Below are 25,945 nucleotides of genomic sequence, written 5' to 3'. Positions count from 1 at the left end.
TTGCGGTTCAAAACAGGTGTGTAGAATCTGACATCTCATTATTGCCCAGTCCTGGAAACAAAATAGATAGTATTTCTGACTGTCTGCAGATGCAGCACAACATGTTTTAAACTCAAGTAAGCAAACAGAGACGGTACTGGTAAGACAGTTGAAATGACAGGATTGTGCGTGGATATTTCAGTACTGATTTCATCTCCAACAGTTTGTTTTGAGTGTGCATAGAGTTTCCTAAGGGTAGGCTTGACCTCCTCAGTAACATTCCCAACAGGAATAATAGCACATAGTGACACAGCAATTGTTGTTATAGTCATCTTCAGTTCAGAGACTGGTTTGATGCAGCTTTCCATGCTAGACTATCCTGTGCAAGCCCCTTCATCTCGGGGTAATCACTGGAACCTACATCCATTTGAACCTGCTTACTGTGTTCATCTTCTGCATTCTTCTGTGTAGTGCCATATTTCAAAAGCTTCTATTCTGTTGTCTGAACTGCTGATTGTCCATGTTTCGCTTTCATAAGAGGCTACACGCCAAACAAATACCTTCAGAAACACCACCACTTAAATTTGTATTTGATGATAGCAAATTTCTCTTCTTCAGAAACGCATTTTTTCATTGCCAATGTACATTCTATATCCTCTGTGCCTTGGCCATCATCATTTATTTTACTGTCCAAATAGCAAAACTCGTAGATTATTTTTAGTGTTTCATTTCCAAATCTAATTCCCTCAGCATCTCCTGATTGAATTTGACTACATTCCATTTTTTTCTGATTTTTTTTTATGTTAATCTCATGTACTCCTTTCAGGCACTGCCTATTCTGTTAAAGCTGGCCGCGGTGGTCTAGCAGTTCTGGCGCTGCAGTCCGGAACTGCGGGACTGCTACGGTCGCAGGTTCGAATCCTGCCTCGGGCATGGGTGTGTGTGATGTCCTTAGGTTAGTTAGGTTTAAGTAGTTCTAAGTTCTAGGGGACTTATGGCCTAAGATGTTGAGTCCCATAGTGCTCCGAGCCATTTGAACCATTTATTCTGTTAAAGTGCTCTTTCAAATCTTTAACTGTCTCCGTCTGAATTACAAAGTCATCAACATACCTCAAAGCTTTTGTTTTCTCTGAACTTTTAGTTTATTTTCCAATTTTTTTTTCTTTCATTCCCTTTACTGCTTGCTCTGTGTACAGATTAAATAACATCTGTGATAGGCTACAACCCTGTCTCACTCCCTTCTGAACTACTGTTTACACTTCACACCCTCCATGTCTTATAACTGCAGTCTGGTTTTTATACAAGCTGTAAACAACCTTTTGCTGCCTGTAGGTTGTTTTTGCAACCTTTGTAAGTTTGAGTGTATTCCAGTCAACATTGTCTAAGGCTTTCTCTAAGTCTGCAAATGCTGTAAACATAGGTTTTCATTTCCTTAATCCATCTCCATGATGGTCAAGTGGCTGCAATAAATTATGCTGAGCAGTCTGAACAACTAAGCAAGGAAGTTGTAAAATTTCGGAGGATCCCAGATGCTGAGTCTGTTACACTATTCAGACAGAATTCTCTGAGTCAACTAGTGTAAGTAGTAGTTCACCAAGTATACAAAATAGATAAAGTATTTAATTCTTTCCTAAAAATGGTCTTACAACAATATGAAATAAATTTTTATTTACAATGAATGAGGGACAAGGGCAATGGGAGCAAAGGGAAGTGATAGCTATCATCTGGCAAAATTGCATATAGTGCCAGGATGAGTAATGTTTTTGTTTAATGGAGAGTTCTGTGATAAAGAGATGTGGGAGCACTACTGCAAAATATATTAAAGACTCCAATAAACGTAGAAGCTAACCAGATAACATTTAATTCAAATTATTGGCTGCCACATTCAAAGAACTTTTCCTAACAGTAACTGAAAACTTGGGGACCACAAATTGAAACATCAAAAGCATGTCATTTAAAGTTACTTGAACAGCCACTCCATACTCAGCTACTAGACATAACTGTTGTCAAATCGTATTAACAGAGATCAGAGATATTAGTACATATCTGAAGACCAATAACTGTTGCAGTATACTAAGATCTTGTGCAGAGTTGGTAGCACCCTTTTGATTTACCTTTCTAACCATTTGATGAGTCAAAGTGTATTACTTGAAATACTGATGTATGCGAGCACAACACCTGGTTATTCCCATCAATGTTGTTTACACAATGTTATATCTGGCTTTCAAAAATGACACACAAGATTTTCATGTTCTCTTGCTTGCTACATGCAGGCGGTCAGTAGAACAGAAAATAATGAATTAAAGAAATCCTGACCATTAAAGAAATCCTGACCATTGGGGGGTGCATTTGAAGGTCATTTTTGTATGTTTTTTCTTGAATAACTGGAAGACTATGGCCTCTAGTGAAAATGTATCCGAGGACAAGCTTTGACTACATTGAATTTCCTGCAAAAGGGTCCTGTTCATTATTTCCATAGGACTAGTATTTGGCGTGTAGTGAGTGAGAGTGAGTATGAAAATCTCACACTTCGTTTTTGAAAGCCAGATGTAACATTGCAGGTTGCATAAAATGACATATAGTGGCAGCTGAATCGCCCTGTATAAAAAAATAGGAGTGTGACCTCTGATCATAGACCCAACTACCTTCTACATAAACCATATTTCTGAAAATAATGTTCTAACAAAAGCTTAGTTTGACTTCCATAAAGGCTTTTCTACTGATAGAGCAAGATACCATCTCACAAGTTCAGATTTGGAACACCTAAACAAGAAAAATTATACTGTTGGCAATTTCTACGGTCTTCCCAAAGTGTCCCATTGTGTATCTAGTATGGAAACTATAGCATTATGGTGATAAAAGCATCTTCCTTGCCTGGATGGAGTAATTTTATCGCTAGAAAACAGAGGGTGACACCAACAAGTGATATAACAGAAATAATACCAAATTCAGAGTTGTTGTTGTTGTTGTGCTCTTCAGTCCTGAGACTGGTTTGATGCAGCTCTCCATGCTACTCTATCTTGTGCAAGCTTCTTCATCTCCCAGTACCTACAGCAACCTACATCCTTCTGAATTTGCTTAGTGTATTCATCTCTTGGTCTCCCCCTACGATTTTTACCCTCCACGCTGCCCACCAATACTAAATTGGTGATCCCTTGATGCCTCAGAACATGGCCTACCAACCGATCCCTTCTTCTTGTCAAGTTGTGCCAGAAACTCCTCTTCTCCCCAATCCTATTCAGTACCTCCTCATATGTTATGTGATCTACCCATCTAATCTTCAGCATTCTTCTGTAGCACCACATTTCAAAAGCTTCTATTCTCTTCTTGTCCAAACTATTTACCATCCATGTTTCACTTCCATACATGGCTACACTCCATACAAATACTTTCAGAAATGACTTCCTGACGCTTAAATCTATACTCGATGTTAACAAATTTCTCTTCTTCAGAAACGCTTTCCTTGCCATTGCCAGTCTACATTTTATATCCTCTCTACTTCGACCATCATCAGTTATTTTGCTCCCCAAATAGCAAAACTCTTTTACTACTTTAAGTGTCTTATTTCCTAATCTAATACCCTCAACATCACCCGACTTAATTCGACTACATTCCATTATCCTCGTTTTGCTTTTGTTGATGTTCATCTTATACCCTCCCTTCAAGACACTGTCCATTCCGTTCAACGGCTCTTCCAAGTCCTTTGCTGTCTCTGACAGAATTACAATGTCATCGGCGAACCTCAAAGTTTGTATTTCTTCTTCATGGATTTTAATACCTACTCCGAATTTTTCTTTTGTTTCCTTTATGCTTGCTCAATATACAGATTGAATAACATCGGGGAGAGGCTACAACCCTGTCTTACTCCCTTCCCAACCACTGCTTCCCTTTCATGTCCCTCGACTCTTATAACTGCCATCTGGTTTCTGTACAAATTGTAAATAACCGCCGGCCGCGGTGGTCTAGCGGTTCTGGCGCTGCAGTCCGGAACCGCGGGACTGCTACGGTCGCAGGTTCGAAACCTGCCTCGGGCATGGGTGTGTGTGTTGTCCTTAGGTTAGTTAGGTTTAAGTAGTTCTAAGTTCTAGGGGACTTATGACCTAAGATGTTGAGTCCCATAGTGCTCAGAGCCATTTTTTGTAAATAACCTTTCGCTCCCTGTATTTTACCCCTGCCACCTGTAGAATTTGAAAGGAGTATTCCAGTCAACATTGTCAAAAGCTTTCTATAAGTTCACAAATGCTAGAAACATAGGTTTGCCTTTCCTTAATCTTTCTTCTAAGATAAGTCGTAAGGTCAGTATTGCCTCACGTGTTCCAGTATTTCTACGTAATCCAAACTGATCTTCCCCGAGGTCAGCTTCTACTAGTTTTTCCATTCGTCTGTAAAGAATTCGTGTTAGTATTTTGCAGCTGTGGCTTATTAAACTGATTGTTCGGCAATTTTCACATCTGTCAACACCTGCTTTCTTTGGGATTGGAATTATTATATTCTTCTTGAAGTCTGAGGGTATTTCGCCTGTTTCATACATCTTGCTCACCAGATGGTAGAGTTTTGTCAGGACTGGCACTCCCAAGGCCGTCAGTAGTTCCAATGGAATGTTGTCTACTCCGGGGGCCTTGTTTCGACTCAGGTCTTTCAGTGCTCTGTCAAACTCTTCACGCAGTATCGTATCTCCCATTTCATCTTCATCTACATCCTCTTCCATTTCCATAATATTGTCCTCAAGTACATCGCCCTTGTATAGACCCTCTATATACTCCTTCCACCTTTCTGCTTTCCCTTCTTTGCTTAGAACTGGGTTTCCATCTGAGCTCTTGATGTTCATGCAAATGGTTCTCTTATCTGATTTTGCCTCCATTAAGGTACACGCGGTCAACATATTTACTAAAATCCTTTCTTATAAGGTGAAGCCCGTCAACTTACCATAGTACAGGCTTTAATGAGTTAACGCCCGCCAGAGCGGAAGCGTTAAAAGTGTTCAGAGTTGAGAAACATTAAATAATTTGTGCAACAAGGGTTGGTGCATAACCAAATCCTATATTTGATTTACATAAATTATTTACCTGGGACACTGGAGGACATTCCAGCAACTGGAATGTTTGCTGATGATGCAATGCCCAAACATCTTAATACCAGGAGAATAATGCACAGGCTTAAAACTCCTATTATGCTATTCCAAACAAATAAAAGTGGCTTATATCTACCAGAAGGAGAAATTAGTGGGCACAGGCTCCATGTGTGAAGCACCTCACTATTCAGATAGTTAATGAGCTGCAATGGCGGCAGCATGTGGAGAAGTTACCCAAAAATTTCAGTTTGCCCACTTTTCAGGAATCTCTCTAATTGTGTGGATCTGTGTACAGGAATTATAACGTACTTCTTCTCTTTATTGTCCTATGGATTAATACTCTGGGATATCTCTGCTAATGTCAGACAAGTATTTGTGTTAATTCTACAGAAAACTGCAGTAAGTTTATTGCAGTAAGTCTTTAAACAAGTGTCTTGCAGAAGCCTGTCAGGAACCTAGAGACTCTTACTGGGATACAAATGCTCAAATACTGCCTAATGGTATTTGTGGATAATAAATAGGGTCAGTTGAGGAATACCTGTGCAGTTCTTAACCACAGCACTAGCTATAAAAATAATTTCTGTATTCGATGTGCAGCTCTCACTAGAGTTCACAGTGGAATTATATATCTGGTGCAAATGTCTGTGATGGTTTGCCAGTTGACATCAGGCGGAAAACTGAAAGTCAAAAAATATTCAGAAACAAAGGAACGAAATACCTCATTAGGCATCACTAAAAGTTGTCAGAATATTTGATTTCAGCAAGGTAAAGCCACGTAATTGTGATGTTTACATTAAACAGTTCCTAACTTTGCAAGAGTACAGACAACTGATAGTGGTCTGTGTAAAGTTATAGAAATGGTTTTTTCAAAGTTATCGGTAGAAGAGGAGGGTAGTACGGTAAAGGTACACTTATGTTGCTGGCGGTTGTTGCATTGTGTGCCAAATGATGAATGATTGGAATTGAAGATAATGAATCGTGAGTTGATTGTCAGTAGCGAACCAGAATATTCTATTATAATTTTCTAGTGTTTGTTAATAAAGGTAGCAGGTATTTTATTTTATTAGGTTAGAATTTAAACAAATTGTTGCATTTTACAGAAAAATTGGAAATAAGGCATAGAAGTAGGTTATTGCAATGGTGAATGTAAATCTTGAGCTACTCTACATACCATATATTAGGGCAGTTGTATTTCTCAAGTTGAAAATCATTGGCTTTGCCATCTCAGAACCAAACAAGACATATTTCAACCTAACTTCCTTTCAGAGTATACTGATGCAATAGCTCCCTACTTAACAATCACAACCTCTTGCTCAATGATAGATCCATACACCAGTATTCAAGTAAGGCAGTAGGGGTAATCCAGTAAATTACACATCCATATTAACCTCGATATGGAGCAGGTTTTTGGAACAAAATCTGTTTGAACATTATGAATTACCTCAAAGAGAACGGTCTGTTGACACTTACAAGGGAACCTCCCCATCGCACCCGCCTCAGATTTAGTTATAAGTTGGCACAGTGGATAGGCCTTGAAAAACTGAACACAGATCAATCGAGAAAACAGGAAGAAGTAGTGTGAAACTGTAAAACAAATAAGCAAAATATACAAACTCAGTAGTCCATGCACAAGATGGGCAACATCAAGGACATTGCGAGCTCAGGAGCGCCGTGGTCCCGCAACTGCGGAACGAGAGGTTCTTGGTTCAAGTCTTCCCTCGAGTGAAAAGTTTAATTTTTTGTTTTTCAGACAATTATTACATGCCCGTCACTTTTTTGGGAATGATTATCACATCCACAAGAACACCTAAATCGAGCAAGGTAGAAGAATCTTTTCACCCATTCGCCAAGTGTACAAGTTAGGTGGGTCAACAACATATTCCTGTCATGTGATGCACATGCCGTCACCAGTGTCTTATAGAATATATCAGACATGTGGAGGAATCGGTTGACCTATGACCTTGCGATCAAATGTTTTCGGTTCCCTTTGGAGAGGCGCGTCCTTTCGTCTACTAATCGCACAGTTTTGTGGTGCGGTCGCAAAACAGAGACACTAAACTTATTACAGTGAACAGAGACATCAGTGAACGAACGGACAGATCATAACTTTGCGAAAATAAAAAAAGTAAACTTTTCACCCAAGGGAAGACTTGAACCAAGGACCTCTGGTTCCGCAGCTGCTCATGCTAACCGCGGGACCACGGCGCCTGTGGGCCCAGACTGTCCTTGACGTTGCCTATGTTGCGCATGGACTACTCAGTTTGTATATTTTGCTTATTTTTTTCGTAGTTCCACACAACTTCTTCCTGTTTTCTCGATTGATCTGTGTTCAGTTTTTCAAGGCCTATCCACTGTGCCAACTTAAAACTAAATCTGAGGGGGGTGCGATGGGGAGGTTCCCTTGTTAGTCAACAAGGATTTACAAAACTTTTTTCTTGTGGAACACAACTAGCTCCTTACTCTCACGAAATGTTGAGTGCTGTCAGCATGGGATTCCAAATTGATTCCGAATATCTGGATTTCCAGACGGCTTTTGACACTGTACCTCAGAAGTGGCTAGTAATAAAGTTGCTTGCTTATGGAGTATTGTCTCGATTATGAGACTGGATTCATAATTTCCTGTTGGAGAGGTCACAGTTCATAATAATTGATGATGAGTCATCAAGTAAAACAGGAGTGATATCTGGCATTCCACAAGGTGGTGTTATAGGCCCTCTGCTGGCCCTTATTTGTATAAATGATGTAGGAGACAATCTGAGCAGCCATCTTAGGTTGTTTGCAGATAGTACTGTTGTGTGTCATCTAGTAGTCATCAGAAGTTCAAAACAAATTGCAAAACAATTTAGAAAAGCTATCTGCATGTTGTGAAAATTGGCAGTTGATCCTAAACAATGAAAAGTGTCAGGTCACTCACATGAGTGCTGTAAGGAATCCATTAAACTTCGGTTATATGATAAATCAGTCAAATCGACAGACTGTAAATTCAACTAAATACCTAGGAACTACAGTTGTGAACAATGTAAATCGCAAAGAATTAATAGGAAATGTTGTGGGAAAGACAAACCAAAGACTGCATTTTATTGCCAGAACACTTAGAAAATGCAGCAGATCTCTAAAGACACTGCCTACACTATGCCTGTCTGTCCCCTTTTTTTTTTTTTGGAGTACTGCTGTGCAGTATATGATTTTACCAGACAGGATTACTGGAGTACATCGAGAAAGTTCAAAAAAGGGCGGCATGTTTTGTAACATCGAGAAATAGGGGAAAGATTGTCACGGACATGATACAGGATTTGGGGTGGACATTGTTTGAAGAAAGCAGTTTCTTATTGCGGTGAGATCATCTCTCAAAATTTCTATCAGCAACTTTCTCCTCTGAATGTGAAAATATTTTGTTGATGCTGACCTATGTAGGGAAAAAGATTATCATATTAAATATGGGAAATCAGAGCTCCCACAGAAAGAGACAGGTGTTCGTTTTTTTCCGCACGCTGTTTGAGAGTGAAATAATTGACAATTATTGTGAAGGAGGTTCTATGAACCCTCTGCCAGGCAGTTGTGTAATTTGCAGAGTAGCCATGTAGATGTAGTTGCAACTTAGACCTTGGGTTACGCAGAGGTCAGTATGTCTGCACATCTAGTTTCCTTCTATTCATATTCGTTGGCTTTGCCAACTGTCAATCGCAATGTCACATTCCAGCCTTATCTAGGCCTTGGGCTTTGCTATAGGTCAGTCTTTCAGCACATAGTGTTTTCCATTCAGCAAATAAATATAAAAATTGGTAACCATACTTAAAATACATAATAACCAGATTAGAAAAAGTTATTCTGGGACTCTCCACATCGAAAATAAAGGTATCAATTTGTAGCTTCTACCAAAAGAAATCATTAGATTCAGAGATTCAGCTGCCAATGCTGTATGTGCACTTCAGCCATTTGCACTAATCATAATTCGTTGTCGGTACACTTTGCAGCCGTGATCACTTTTGGCTGTTGATATATAACTTAAGTCATTATGTACCCCAAGGCTCTCCTTCGTAGTAGACTTCATGGAACACATTGTATTTATGAATGAATGAAATTAATTAATTAGAGTATTTAATCTTAGAGTGACATCACACATTCTTTTAGTTTTTATGTGTAGTACGTTTACTTCGTAATTTTGCTGTGTTGTGTCCCCCCTCCCTCCATTTAGTTGCAGTATACATTCTCAAAACTCCTCTTCACACAGGTCACGGATGGGTCAGTTCTCTGGATCTGCTAAGTGTGTCAGGGTTAGTGAATTATTTTGGAAAGTGGAGTGACTTGAAAGAAGTGTCCATTTCACCTCTGCTGTTGAGGAAGGGGCAGTCCCATCTCGCTCTCTATGGCCTGAGCCACATCAAAGATGAGAGACTTTCCAGGATTTTTCGTGATGGCAAGGTGAGTCATTACTATGTGGCCTTACAGCTTTGTTTTCTGTTTTTAGTTATACACAGTTATATTAGTTACATTTCATATCAGTCTGTGCCTATTGCAAAACTATATTTCAATAGTGTGTGTGTGTGTGTGTGTGTGTGTGTGTGTGTGTGTGTGTGTGTGTGTGTGTGTGTGTGTGTGTGTGTGTCTGAAAGAATAAAAATTGATCTGTAATTTTAATACAGGGCACATACACTCTGGGAAAACTGGTAAAATCGCAAGAATTTTTTCATTTGGGAAAAACCTGGGAAAATGTTCATTGTTTTAGTTTTCAGGTAAACTTTTGTAATGTTGATTGGTAAGAACCAGTGATGCAGCAAACATAACTGGGACCCAGAGCCCAGGGCACTTGTGGCCCCTGTCCCGACATTGTCTCCACCCCCCACCTCCCCTGCCCTCGCATGCTGCCTGCCGCCCCCCTCCTCCTTGGGGCTCAGGGTATGACACTAAATTTTATTGGCGCACTCCACTCCTTCGTCCTCCTCCTCCTGGAACACGTGTAGTAATAAAATGCGTAGAATTTACTTTAATATATTTCCCAGAAATCAATGAAAATAACTATTGAAATTTTGCTGAAAATCTTGTTTGTCTTGGAAACCATTTGATGTCTCTCTGCAAGTGGTGCCCTGTGCACAATAGACCCCTTGCCCTCCCTCATTGTGCCACCCACTGATACTCTAACAGAGTTTTACTTTAGCCCACTACTGCAGTAATAAAACATAAATGATAGAACTACACTAAAATCAAACTGTAGCTGCAAAAAACAAAAACAAAAAAATGCGCCATTTACAACAAATAAATACAGTGCGCACACACAACAAAATGGGTTAAGGCTTTAGGATGAAGACTAAGCAGTACTTAGTAACAGCAAACAGCTTTCAATTAGTGTGACATCACAACTCCCTACATTTATAAAAGGTTGCAGAAAAACATTGTGAATGCTGGTTTGAGAAGTGTTACTTTCAAAGTAAAATTCCTTTTACACAAGATGAATTCTATTACACATGAGAATGTGCATTGAATATCTTAAATAGTGGAGCATTTGACGCTCATTCAAAACTTAAGAAGATTTGGAGGACCATCCAGTTAAAAAAATTTTAAGCCCAGAAGACCAGGCATTTGTGCCAGTTATTTAAAATTTTGCTGGCACATTTGTGTTTGATAAATGTTAAAGAGTAATACATACAAAAATACCAATATTATATGTGAAAACTTAGCTGTTCTTGTAGCTGTACTGTGCGTGTATTAATTAAACCATTGTTGTGAAAAGAGTTGCTACTCACCATATAGTGAGTTGTATTTGTGTGTGTGTGTGTGTGTGTGTGTGTGTGTGTGTGTGTGTGTGTGTGTGTGTGTGTTTGTCTATTTTTGACAAGGGGCTTGTTGGCCAAAATCTTATTTTGTGATAGTCTTTTTGTTGTGCCTATCTGCAACTCAGCATCTCCACGATAGGATGAGTAGCAACTATTCTTTTCATAATATCGTTACATTCCATCCTGGATTTTCAATTGTTTAATTTAAACCATTTCATATGTGTGTGGGCATGCTGCTTAACAGTGACGTTGCTATTGGCTGACTACATCACATCCTATGCCCCGAATATTTTCTGTCATTGGGTGGTGAGATACGTGATATAAGCTGTGATTGGCTGATAAAGGCGCATCGTGCAGTGCAATCTTGATTTCAGTATTGTGGAAGCTACTGTGCTGCATTTGGTGGAATTTCTGTTCATACTTTTGTAATATGTAGTGTATATGTTGTGTGCATTAAAGATCTTTCCAAAATACAAAATTTTTTGCAGGGTTTAATTTCCTAAAGTAGCAGGAAGTTCTACACTGGCATATAAAACCTGTATCATTCAGAGAATTGATAAATTTTACAACTCCGAGGGAATGTAAATTGTCACCTGAAGTGGAACAAATGTACTTTCACCCAAGGAAATTTGTGTATTTTCACGTGGAAAAAGTGTAATTTTTCCTGGGGAAAAGTGTATTTTTAACTGGGAAATCTGGAATTTTTTTCTCCTACCCGCATATACACCCTGTATTATCTTATTACATACATACGTTAATTATTGAATTGTTGTGTGTGAGACTCATCAATACAAATAATACAATTTACACACACAACGTATTAAAAAATAAGGAAATTGATTTTTATTTACAGTCATCATTACGAGCTTGATACATTACTCTACATATGTAACTTGAATCCTCATTTAAAAATGCTGCAACTGCATAACCACATATTTCCACAAGGATGTCATTTGGTATGTACTAAGAGATGTTGAAATAGTTTAAATGTATGAGATGGCAAGGTGAAGTTTCCGTTCTTCCTAGTATCTTACATGTGTTGGAAATGGTTCCCTATAAACAATTCTGAATTAAGATGTACAATTCCTAAATATACACATATGGTAAAAGAATGAAGTCTATGGCACTCAACTCATGAATTGACTTTTTGCCTGAGTACAGGTAGAATGCAGAGTCGCTGCCTCAGGAGGGGGCAAGCTGACGACCCTGTAAACCTGAGACTGCCTTTGACGCCTGTGGAAGATTCATGGTATTTGATATTATGGAAAGGATAGATTGTTACTCCCATATAGAGGAGACACTGAGTTGCAGTCAGGAACGACAGAAAAGCTGCTATAAATTAAGCTTTCAGCCAAAAGGTGTTCTTCTGAAGTAGATAACACACACATCCACAGAAGCACAATTCACACACAGTCCGGCCTCAGCAGCCAGAGACAGTACTCATATTGTTAGTTACAGTACATACTGCTACATTATGTGCTACAGTTCAGAGACTTATAGTGGCAGAGTGCTGCAAATATGCATACAGGAAGTTAAAGGCGTAGATGTTCATAATGTTAGTTTCATTTAAAAAGCTTAAAGTTTCACACGAAAAATTTGGAGGCATTACTTTTCAGCATACCCTTGTATACACACCGATCAGCCAAGAACATTATCACCATCTGCTTAAAACTGTGTCAACCCACCTGGTAAATGTAGTATAGAAGCTATTGTGCATGGCATGGATTTGACAAGTTCTTGGTATGTTTCTGTTGATATGAGGCACAAGATGTGTATGCACAGGTCATACAGTTCCTGTAAATTACGAGTAGGTGACATGTGGACACGGAGGTGACACCCGATAGTGTCCCAGATGCATTCCCTCCAGTTCAGATCAGATGAATTTTGGGGCCAAGACATCAGTATGAGTTCATTATAGTGTTCCTGAAACCTCTGTAGCTTGTGACACAATTATTCCACTGAAGAAGTCAAGTGTGAAAGATTGCATGTGGTCTGCAGTAATGTTCACATAGTCGATGGTTGTGATTGTGCCTTCAGTTATTACCACAGGTCTTGCAGAAGCCAAGGTGTAAGTGCTCTATAGCATTTTATTGCCCTGACCAGTCTGTGTCTGTGGCACAGTACTAGTTTTGAACAACCATTTGCCTGCATGATGGCTTATCTGGACACGATCATTGATCTGCTGTTAGAAGAAACGAGATTCATCTGACCAGGCAACATATTTCTGTGGTCCAATAATTCTGTACTGCTTATTGATGATGAATTTGTTGGGTCAGCTTGGAAACACACAGCATTGTCTGCTGCAGAGCTCTATATTCAGTAATGTGTACTTGATGGTGTGCACCAAAACACATGGCTGTCAGATCTGCTACACATCTACTTTACACAGTGGCTGCGTCTCCAACCTCTTCGTTGTGTGAAAAGGTGTATATATCTGTCACCTGTTTACTTGGACTTTTGCTATCTTTCGACTACTTTCTGTAGATGTTCACAGCAGTAGCACACGAACAACTGATCAGCTCGCAGCTGAGCCGTTCTTGAGATGCTCTTTTCCAGGCACCGGGCCACAACCATCTGTCTGTCAGTCATATGTGTCAGTGGATTTCCCCATTTCCAGCTCCTGTTGTTTTTGCATTTTTACGATGCTGATCATCGTGGTCGTCAGCACCTATACATTGACTGTATGAGACGATTGTGGCTAGATGACACATGAGGACAGTGTACAACACGACATAAGATTACATACACTCCCTCGTAATCTTTCTTATATGAACACATATCACTACTCTGAATGGTACAATGGAGCAAGTGAATCAACGCAGACCATTAAAAAACAATATCAGATGTGGACAGCCATTAGGAGGCAAGACTGGAAAAGAAGACTGGCAGGTAATGAAGATAATAACTGGATGGGCCAGTCATCCTCTAACACAGTAAAAGCTTCAACCTATAATATTAGGGAGAAAGGAATAGCAAAACAATGCTGTGTTCAGCTCATTATCACTTCAAATTACTGAAGATACCCTAGATCATGACAACGGAGAAAGACAGTGAAACAAATCCTGTTGCTTTAATTTGCTCATTGCTTATTATGGACTTACTCAAACATGTAATTTCTCGTGTGCTTTATGTATTTGTACCTCGGTACTTAGTATTGTCTGTGTCCTATGTGAGATTGATGTCTAGTTTTCATTAGCTGTGTGGGTAACATGCCTGTATAGATGATTATTTTAGGTCTTGTAGACTAGGCTCTGTACTTGTTTTGTAAACTTTATCTTTTGTTATACATTAGTATAGTCTATGATGGGTTGCTTAACTATTTAATTAGTACAGCTTTTGTTTCATTTAACCCCTTTTTGTCCCTTTTTTCTTCTTTTTATCTTGAATAGAGAAGAAGGATAGACCATAAGGTTACAAGTTAAAAAAATTACAAACTTATAAACTTGTACTGCAGAAAGACACACAAAAGTGGTGGGGTAGGCATTTATAGTAGAAATGATGTAAAATGTGAAAAAGTTAAATGGATAGATCTGAGTACTGAAATGGTATTTGAGGTTGCAGCAGTAAACCTGAAGTATGGAAACAACAGCCTTATTATAGCGGCATTGTATAGGTCACCTGGAAGTAACACAGAAGAGTTTCTAAATTGCCTAGAGGACTTGCTGGAGGGGACAGCAGCGTATAAAAAAAAACACTTGTTGCTTGTTGGAGACATCAACATAGACTCATTAAATAATAGTGTTAACTATTCGTGCTAGGATGTATTACAGTGTTATAACTTTAAACAAATGAACTCAGAACCTACAAGAGTCACTGCAAATACAAAGACATGTATTGACCGTGTTCTCACAAATGTAGGAAAAGAGAAAGTAAATGTAAACACCTTAGAAAACTACATTTGTGATCACAGAGCTCTTATTATGGAAATTGATGTATAGAACATAGATGTAACTGAAAGTGATACAGTTATATATAAAAGAAAATTTAATTATTCTAAATTTAAGATGGCACTGGGAATGAAAAATGGGAACCAGTGTACAATGCAACTGAAGTGAATGAAAAATGGGAATATTTCTATAAGTTATTCAGTAACACTTCAAATGAAATCTGTCCTTTAGTTAGAAAAGTAAATACAGCTGTAAACCACAAAGCCGAGAATCTCTCTTCTGAAATTATTGAACTGAGGGAGAAAATGAAAGATTGCTATATACTTTTTAGAGATACTAAACTACAATATTTCTCAACAAAATATAAACTGCTCAGAAATACATACAGAGTGTCCTTTACTAACCTAAAAGCACATAAATATACCTCTGAAATAAGGAACTCTAGCTGTATCAGTAAAAGTTCCAGGAAAATAATGCATAAAGAAAGTGGGAAACAGAATTCCTATGAACACAGCAACATAACATTAAAAGAAAATGGTGAAGAAATAAATGACCCAAAAGAAATGTGTGAGAAATTTATACAAAAGATCAGTACAGTTGATACAAATGAAGTTCATGTCAAGCCACAAAATTTTAGTCTTGGAAAATCTAGCCAGTCCTTTTATATCACAGCATTAATGAGAGGTACATCCTAGCAATCGTATCAGCACTTTGACCAAAAATGTCTTGTGGTTGGGATGACATTTCACCTAAACTGCTAAAGGAATGCAGGGATGAATTAGTGAAACCCCTGACTCACTTGATAAATACCTCCCTCGGAAATGGAGTATTCCCTGACCTTTTGAAAATTACTGAAATTATACCAATGCATAAAAAGGGGATTAAAAACTGACACTAGAAACTATAGGCCAATATCATTAACCTCAGAACTAGGCAAATTGTTAGAGTAATACTAAATCAAGTTGAATCATATTTCACCAAACACAATCTGTTAAACAACCTACAACATGGATTTAGAAAAGGGAGATCTACTACGAAAGCAGTAGCATCTTTTATACATGAAATATTAAATAAGCTGGACAAACGTGACAAGGTAACAGGCACTTTCCTAGATATGCGTAAAGCCTTTGATACTGTGAATCATACCATTCTTCTGTGTAAGCTAGAAGAGTACGGGTTGAGAGGACTAGCCTTGAAACTACTTACCTCCTATTTGAAAGACAGGAAACAGTATGTAAAGCTAACTTATCAAAATAATGAGCAGCTCCTAACAACCAAATCAAACTTCAGGACACTTCAGTGTGGCGTGCCTCAAGGAAGCATACTAGGGCCTTTTCTGTTCCTTGTATGTGTAAATAACTTATTTGAACCCCAAAATTGCACGGTTGTAAGCTATGCCGATGACATATCCTTCATCAGCTGTGGCAGTGATATACAGTCTGCAGCTAACAGTACCAAGATCAGTTTCAATACTGTCTGCATACCTTACAGCAAACAAGCTTCTTGTAAATAAAGACAAAATGGTAATAATGAAGTTCATCCACAGTTATAATGCTGCCATAACTGATACTGTATTTACATCCCCATTGGGTCTTGCGTATGCAAATTCGCATAAATTTTGGGGCATCATTGTTGATGAACACTTATCATGGAAAGAACACGTAGATAATATTTGCAAGAAAATCAGTAGAAATGTGTATCTACTGAAACGGGTCTCAGCCTTCTTGGACCATGATACTATATATATTTTGAGTTAGTTCATCCACACCTTCAGTATGGTATTGAGATATGGGGTGGGGCATCAGCAGTTCATATAGGTAGACTTTTTAGATTACAAAAAAAGGCAGTAAGAATGGTAGCCAAGGCAAAGAAGAGAGAGCCTTGTAGAGACATCTTTAGAAAATATAAAATTCTTACGGTGTACTCCATGTATATACTGCAGACAGTCATATTCGTGAAACAAAATCCTGAATTTAATATGAGAAACAGTAATGTACACAACTATGATACACGGGGAAGGGAAAATTTTCATAGAACTGTGACCAATAAAAAGACAATGGACCACAGTCCACACAGAATGGGAGCAATTTTCTACAATGCACTACCCTGTGAACTCAAGAAAGTAAATCTAAATATGCTAAAGACTGAAGCTAGACTGAAGCAATTATTAATAGAGAAGTGTTGTTACTCTATAGATGACTTTAAGTTGTAGTGCCATCTTGGAAAACAGTGTATATAGACAATGTCTCCAATCTATCAGTGATATGAAAGAATGTAATTATACACTGTATTATGTGTACTGTGCTATTATAAATATAAGCTAAATTGTGTTACACTATAGAGGAATCTACTTGTAGTGCCCTTTTGAAAAATAATGTGTACGGACATGTCTGATCCATATGTTGTTTTGAAAGAATGTAAATATTTTACTGTATATGTTCAATGTAATCTAAATTTTCCTGACAATGTCTGAAAACTTTGTTATATGGACAGAAAATAAATAAAGATAAGCTTGATGAGAGTTTATAGTTCAGAATGATGAAGAGGGAAGAACTAACAGCGTGGAAAGAAAGGAAGTAATCTGTTGGTTAACTTGGGTACCTGGTAGGCATCAGCTACCTGGCAATGCAAAGAGTGCTGTTGACCCCTAAGATTTCTCTGTTTCTGATGAAACTGTTTGATATCAACAATGTTGTACAATCGTATGCTCTGTCTTTGGGTTGGCCACCTCCACAGCACTAGGGTGAGCCAGTATAATTATCCTATACGGACCCTCATATGTTTCATGGAACTTCTTGGTTTCTGAATTGATTTTTGAGGACCTAGGTCTGGACTTAATTAGCACCAGTTCGTCAACTTGGTACGATACCTGTCTGATTTGCTGATCATGTTTACTCTTATGTTTAGCCGCCTTATCTTTATCCTCTTTAATGCCATATCCCTTTTCTCTTGAGTGGATAATTCATCTCTGGGTGGAAAGATAATTATTTGCTCGATAATACTGGGCACCCTCTCCCCTGTCATCAGTTCCTGTGGAGGTAGTTCTGTGGTAGAGTGAGGCAACTCATTGATTATTCTTTCAAACTCTTCCACATATTCTACCGATGTATAATGTTTCTTAGCACAGTAGGTTCTAAAATATCTATTGAGCTTTCTCTTCAATCTCTTGCTCATTTTGGATTGAGGATGGTGCTTTGAAATGTAAATGGGTTGTATATGTTAAGTCATTGAACATTCGTATCTAGTATACTGAAGTGAACTGCTTTCTGTTATCGCTAATGATTCTCTCAGGTTTCCCTACCTTGATGACATAGTCATTCTTTATTTTGTCTGTTACCGACTTACCAGTGGCCTTTCTCAACGGATACAATTTCACATGCTTTGACATCGTACACACCACCACAAATAGATATTTATATCCTCCTCGTGATTTTGGAAGGGAGCCATATAAATCCACACAGACCCCTTCCAATACTTTGGTCAGGATGCATTTCCAATCTATTGCTAGAGTTTGACACCTTGGTCTTCTGACATTTAATGCATGTTTTCGCTACTGCCATGACCTTCTTTTCAATATTGCTGAAGTTGCAGCTTTCCTTTATATTACCTGCCCATTTTTTCGCACCAAAGTGTGCATACGTGTAGTATATAGACCAAATTAAGTTACTGATACACTGTTTCGGCCAATAGACCTTCCACTGCATTTGGTCAGGATCTGCTCTCCTATATCAGATACCTTTACATATCATATAATATTTCCTGATTTTACTGTTAGTATTCCTACTCCATTCTGCTTTGATAATATCCTCATCCTTATTTTGTTCTCTTCTTGGGTTTTGTAGGATGACTCGATTTTTGTTCTCATTCTTTACTTGTGTGAAGTACATAATTGTTACCTCCTTTTGCCCTGAACCATTAAAGTCCACTTTATCCATTCCAACAGGTAACCTAGATAAGGTGTCTTGTCACTGTTTTTTCTCCAGGAAGGTACTTGATAGCATAATCATACTCCTGGAGAGCAATGGCCCATCTGATCAATCTGTTATGGCTCACTCTGAAATCCATAAGGAAAGATAATGCTTTATGATCTGTGTAAACCTTAACCTTTCTGCCCACGACATAATATCTAAATTTCTCGAATGCAAAGACTACTGCCAAAGCCTCCTTTTCTGTGACAGAATATTTTCTTTCCCATTTATTTAATACTCTACTGGCAAAACATATGGTCTTCTTTTCTTTTTTCCCATTATTTTTAATAAGCTTGTAAAGATGGGCCCCTAAACTGTATTCTGAACTGTCTGCAAAAATGCAGAATGGCTCATTTAAATTTGGGTGGGCTAACACGATACCATTACGTAATTCGTCTTTTGATCTTTTGAAACTCTTCCCCACACTCTTTAGTCCACACCTAAGTGGCATTCTTCTTAGTTAATTCCAGCAATGCCTGAGCATTGAGTGCCTGATTGTTCACAGATTTGCGATAGAATCTGGTGAGCCCTAAAAATGCTTTAATTTGGTTTTTGGTCTTAGGCTGTGGGAAATTTCTAATGGCTTCAGGTTTGTCAGGGTCAGGCTTGATGCTTTCTGCTGAAATGACATGCCCTAAAAGTTTAATTTCATCTTTTCCAGATTTGGACTTGTCTAGGGTGGCACTAATATTACTCTTCTCAAATTTATCGAGCACCTGTTTCAGTATTTCATTATGTTCCTTCCAGCTTTTGGCAGTAATCAGAGTGTCATCTATGTATACTGTGGTTTTGTCTAGTAGCTGTTCTCCAAGCACTTTGTCCAACATGCATATGAAGGCTCATGGGATTTTCAGACCAAATGGCTACACTCTGAAATGATAACTTCTTCCTCCATATGCACATGCTGTATATTTTTTACATTCCTGAGCTAGAGGTGTTTTCCCAGAAGCTGGCAGTTAAGTCTATACTTATCAATATCTTGACGTCATTAAACTTCTGCACCAATTCCTCAAACACTTCAGGCCAATCCATTTGTGGCTGTATTATTTTGTTCAATGCCCTGGCATCGAGCGTAATTCTGAGTTATCCTTCTTTGTTACAGTGGCGAGAGGGCTACTGTAATTACTTTGGGAGCACTCTATTACTTTCCATTCAATCATCTTTTTAATTTCTTTGTCCACAGCTTCCCTTTTTGCCAGTGGAATGGAATAGGGCACAAACCTAAAGGGGTCATGTGGCTTTGCTTGAAAACAATACCGTATTTACTCGAATCTAAGCCGCACTTTTTTTCCGGTTTTTGTAATAAAAAAAAACCGCCTGTGGCTTACAATAGAGTGCAAAGTAAACGAAAGTTCTGTAAAATGTTGATAGGTGCCGCCACAACTAACTTCTGCCATTGAATATATGTAGCACTACATAGGCATGCTTTGCAGGCGCAAAGATAAATACTGGCGCCAAAACCTCTGCGTCAGTAAATAAATTTTAAAAAAAGGTAGAAGACGAGCTTTTTTCTCCGCCCTGAGTTTCGACCACTACATTTTCCTACATTATCCAACAAAGTAAATACAAATTCCGTATTGTTCATCTTCGGATGTAGCAGCCTTTCAATGTACTACGAAAATCCGACTGGCAAGACTGTTTGGGATGTAGGTCAATATGGCCAACTCTATGTTCTGAATTTTTTCCTACCTGTGACAAGAGATGGTTGCTAATAGGAACTTTTATGAATTGTGAATCACATGCAGTATTCTCTTCACCATAAGAATAATATGAATATAAACATATTGCCACGTATTCTTTTGTGTTTGCTGCTATCTCATTTAAATCCTGTCTGCCTAATAAACCACGAAACTAGAGTGAGACAACCGCAAACGCGGAAGAATATACATATCATGCCATGTTTATAATCGTATTATTCTAATGCCGAATAGTGATAGTCAGGAATGAAGCTTGACAACTGACTAGATTTTTAAATCTAAGATGACTCTAGTTTCTGTGCAGAATGTAATGTACTGAAGTGGGTCTGCAAAGATTTCCAAATGGGGAAAAATTTTCCCTAAACTCTCCTTCACAACATCTTCTGTCACACGCAGTTTGTTATTTGGTTCTTGTTGATCATTATCAAAGAAAGCAGCAGTGTAAGTTACAACAAATAGCAGTCTCTTGCCATTGTTTCGCTAATGAGACAATTACTCGCTTTTTTTAAAATTGGAAGCGGCGGTAGCGCGCACAAAAGCAAGCCATGCCGCGAGCGGCGACAGGTCGTAAACACTCATTATCAAAATGCGACAAACAATGCATGACACAGTACAATAATGCATTTTCAGCTTAGAGTGACGTAAACACCTATAACAAAGAGAACGGCACTTATCAGATCAAAGAAAAATAAGCAATCAATTCAAACTAGACGAAGCACGTGAAAAAGGAAGGGTACCCGTATAAATACGGACGGAGCACCTGATGCGTAGCAATGGCTACCTGGTAAAGCTTAACTGCTAAGCTTACGACTCGAACCAAACTACTGTAGCTGTATCGTCATTCATTCGACCTAAATTGTGTCTCATATTACAATGGACCAACTTTGTTTCGATTTGGAGGTGTGGCCTAAAACTTTTCTCTCCCCTTGAATTTCGAGTCTCTAATTTCAGGTGCGGCTTAGATTCGGGAAATTTTTTTTTTTCCTTGATTTCGAGTCTCATTTTTCAGGTGCGGCTTAGATTCGAGTAAATACGGTACTCATTGTCCTTCATGCACCCTGGTTTCTTTGAAAATGCTCTTTTGTGCTGTAGTAATGTGTTTTAACTCATAGGCTTGTTGCCCAGTTAAACCTTTAATGCTTGTGATCTTTTCTCTGATCCTAATCTCGATGCTTACCTCCTACTGTGACTCTACTCTTGTAAGTAAACTAAGGGTTTCTCTTGGTTTGAGGTCCCAACATATCTTTTCCATGAGTATTCGTATTCTGGCATTACTTTCATCACGCTGTGGTCCCTGGTTCCCAACAAATTTTATTACATTTTCCTCCTGTTCCTCTTTCATTTTCATTACACCTTCAGCAAAATCTAGCATTGCTCTATTAGGAGTTAACCAATCTGTTACCAGCATTAAATTGACACACAGGCATGTCATTAACTGTGAATGTATTTTCTTGCAGTGTAAATTCTAATGAAATCTGCTTCTTTATAACTTTGCTTCGGGCCCCACAGGCAGTAACTACCATTATTCCTTTTACAGGTAACTCTGGTACTTGCTTATTTTTCTTTAGTCTCTCGTAAATGTCACTTGAAGCTGCACTAACTTCGCTACCTGAGTCCAGAACCACAGCTGTCTTAATGGTTTGAACTTCAATTTCTACAGCTGGTTGGTACTTTTCCTCTACTTCTGGCCTATCCTCTTGCATAAGTGCATCTTTACTGCTATCCCTCTCCTCATATATCAAGAATTTCATTGATGGTCCACTTATTTTGGCTGTTAGCAATTGGACCCTGCCCGAAGCACCTTCACATTTTCCGACTCCCCTTGATTTCTTTCTCAGAGTGCGAACTCTGCCTTGAAATTGATCATTATTACTATTATATTCCCTGCTACCATTATGGTTATTTCCTCCCCTAAAACCTCTTCCCCTTCTAGATAGACTACAGTTACTATTGTGAGGTCTGTTTTTCTCCCTTGCTCGCTATTATTGTTTGACATGCTATTCCTGTTTCAGTCGCGGTGGTTGCGGCGGTCTGCACGGAACCTGTTTTTACGCCAGCCTTCTGGCACTTATCTGTTGCCTGGAAGTGCATCCAGCTGTTCTAATATATACAGGAGGTTGTTAACTTAACTCTTGTTGACATGAATTAGTTTCTAGTGCACAGACACTGGAAACTTAAGAACTATTATTTCTACTAGTTCAGATTCACATAAAGGATCATTTAAATACGGGTTCTTTTCGCAGTAGTGCTGAAAGAACTCCTTGCAACTATCGCAGCCTTTGTCTTCAGAGCTCCTAGCTTCAAATATTTCTGTTTTTATACTGTTTTGTGTTCTTGTGGACCAGTATTGGCTTAAGAATGCTCTAACAAACTCTTGCTATGTTTTACATGTGTTGCTGGCGCCTTTTCCCCATGATATTGCGGCCCCTTGAAAACGATTGGCTAAAAATTTAATTTTGTGCTGTTCTTTCATGTTGTCGGGCATGATGCTCTCAAACTGACGAATGAAAGCAACAGGATGTATACTACCTTTGCTAGAAAACTTATGAAATTTGTAAGCATCGCCATTACTGACTACTTCATTAATACGAACAACACCCGTACATTTTTCCTGTTCAACCCACGTTTAGTATTTTTATTTTAACACAGATTCCATATTATCTATATTTTTACCCACCTCGCTTAGTTGAGATAAGTTTTCTACCTTCTGTTCTGTTTCTCTCAAATGACCCTGAATTGTATTTGTATTACCATTACAAACAGATTCTATTAGTGATACTTTACGGCAATTGACTGCATTTTCGTCCTTTTAGTCTACGACTTTTTTGTTTTGCCTTCCATGGGTGTCTTTGGTAGTCCTGATTATTTTACTCTGATTATTACTTAATTTAATGACTTCATCCCTAACTGACAATATAAAAGTACCTTGAGCTTGCATGAGATCATTTGTTTTCGCTGCTTCATTATCAGCCTTATGATTAACCTCTTGCTTACACGTATCTAATTTTTTACCCCATTCTTTATTCTCATGTTCAATTCTTTTCTCACAAGCCCCTATTGTAGTTTCAAGAGAATCAACCCTGGTCTCTAAATGTTTAAACTTACGATTAATTGTTGCCATCTTCTTGTTTGTTGCTTCTATTTTATCAGCAAGTAATTTTTGCCCTTTCTTTAATTCTTTTTGCCCCTGTTCTATCTTTTCTTCTAGCTCTATTGTTAATTCTTTTGCCCAGATACTACCTCCATTAATATTTCAATCATACTTTTATCATCATCTTGTATAGGCAATGTATCAGTTGATGCTGTTCCATGGCTTAATCTACTTGTTCCAATTGTTGATTCATTAGCAATGGCGGTGTCAGTCATCACCTCTGACGTCACCATTCACCTTATTTAACTCACCATTAACATTCGTGTCACCTACATCAGAATCCGCCTCTCCAAATTCACTATTGCTGCTATCTGAAATTATGTTTTCTTGGAAAAGTTCAGTTTCTACAACAGACTATTCTGGTAAATAGCTATCATTCATTTGATTTTGTACACTTTCCTCTTTATTTATATTGCTAATTTCATCTGGCATGCCCTGTAATTGGCTTGCCTTTTCAGTTTCATTACCCTGAGGCTGCACTGCCTCTCTACTTCTAAGATTGTACCACGTTTCACTTTCCCTCTGATATTTTGTTATTAAAGAAATTATTACGAAACAATGTAACAATATTTTTATAAAATCCCTATGGGTGTCAATAGTACCTCCCTCTCACTAGCTGTAATGTGATTAGTGTACATGCTACCTTCTTCTCTGGTGTGATGCTGGTACCCACTGCATTGTTTTTGTCGTATTGGATGTCTTCGGCTGCCGTAGTCAACCACAGACCCCCATCTCTGCTATTCACTGATGTTGGACTGCAGCTGGCGGAGGCGACAGGTGTTGCTTCCACGTCATCCACCTTGCCTGCTGTACGCTGCTCTGCTAACTGCTCCCTGTAGCGTTGTTTCTCATAGTGGGGAAATAAGACATAATCCCTTTGTACTGCACACACACTTATAAGTTTACACTTCAATTTGTGTTTTCACTTTCAACTATGTGACACAGATTAATTAGCGGCATCTATAAATTTTGTTGCCCATCAGTTCAAAGAAACCTACAAAAGCCCAAACAGGATACAATTTCACAGTTCACACATTGTCGCTTTTTGTCTTTTTCACTATTGATTCGGGCAGTTTTATGATAATCATTACAGTCCACTGTTCTCACTATGATTTTCAAGTTTCACCCAGTTCACAGTTCTCGTTAATGGATAGTAGCCTCTTCTTTAAAAACACGTCCCCCACCAGAGGTGCCATGTATTAAATTGTGTGTCCTTTCGAAGTCAGATCTGGAAGATGGGGAGATTTGGAGAGATTGAATAAGAGTCTCTAACCATTCTTTCCACCAACCTGATGTCTTCTAAAGTTGTGTATCCAGCGCATAAGACAGCTCGTCGGTCGTGGGATCTTCTTCGGCGGAGGCTGCTGTGCTGTCATCTCGAACCTCTGATTGTGTTTTTTATGGGACATCACTTGGCCAGGCAAGTCTCTGTATCTACAGAGGGCAAGATCTGTAGTACTGACAATGGTGGTAGGACACACTTCTCGTTAATAAGTCCTGTTTGGTTATTATTTGAATATTCACACATTTTACACTGCCTTTTACAACACTTGATGTAGCTTCCTTAATTGTATGGTAACTTTCCGTAGCACTTCGATTGCAATATTGTTACTCTTTATGTTTCTCAAAACTAGTGAAATTTAATAAACAAAAACAATAGGCTCGTAGGGTAATCATGAGAGATTGTCGTACTAGAAACTGGGTTAAATACAATGAAAAGTATCTAAATAATTAATAAGAAAAGTTAGACGTTTTGGTACCTAGAACCTGAATGTGCCGACCAATCAAAAGCAAGTTCAGTACATTTTATGGACTCTCCCATGGGACTGGTACATACTGTACCGTCTGTCGCTTGTTCCTCACTCCACTTTTGTACCGTATGCTACTTCATGTGTATCAAGCTGCATCAAGGTGGGCTTCTAGCAAAATAAAATACTGGCAGCCACAGCCAGGAATATCACAAGTGATGAAGTCATTCCATTTCAACTGGGAACATTGGAGCTGCTGTGACCAGGTCTTTAACATGGACAACTGTAGTAGGAACTAGATATGAAGGAGGTCTCAAATCAGCTGCAGTGTTTGCAGAGCTTGTGGCAGCTTGTGACACTGAGTGAAGAAGGGGAGGGATTGATGCAAAAAGTTTATTGAAACCATCCTATGTCAAAAGTTGGCTTTGTAGTAAACACTATGATTGTTGACAGGTGCTTTAAGGTGTTCCCGAAGGGAAATGCTAGCTGATGGAGAACTCTTAAGTAATGGACTACCTCAGGGATCAGTTATGGCCCCCTTTCTGTTTAACATGTATAGCTACATCTACATCTGTGTTCTGCAAACGACTGTGAAGCACATGGCAGAGGGTACGTCCCGTTGTACCAGTTATTAAGGTTTCTTTTCATTTGATTCACATACACAGCGAGGGAA

General features: G+C 38.6%; 1 protein-coding gene across 1 annotated transcript in view; it reads left to right on the top strand.

Annotated features, from left to right (window-relative positions):
* LOC126106709 (double-strand break repair protein MRE11) overlaps positions 1 to 25,945 on the top strand; it is a 147,603-nt gene that overhangs the window by 7,250 nt on the left and 114,408 nt on the right. Inside the window, exon 5 of the mRNA XM_049913089.1 lies at positions 9,282 to 9,472. Within this exon, the coding sequence (XP_049769046.1) occupies positions 9,282 to 9,472 (191 nt within the window). The remainder of the gene's footprint in view (positions 1 to 9,281; positions 9,473 to 25,945) is intronic.

The sequence above is a fragment of the Schistocerca cancellata genome, chromosome 10, assembly GCF_023864275.1.
Source record: "Schistocerca cancellata isolate TAMUIC-IGC-003103 chromosome 10, iqSchCanc2.1, whole genome shotgun sequence".
Classification (NCBI taxonomy): domain Eukaryota; kingdom Metazoa; phylum Arthropoda; class Insecta; order Orthoptera; family Acrididae; genus Schistocerca; species Schistocerca cancellata.
This window is presented reverse-complemented; position numbering and strand designations above follow the sequence as displayed.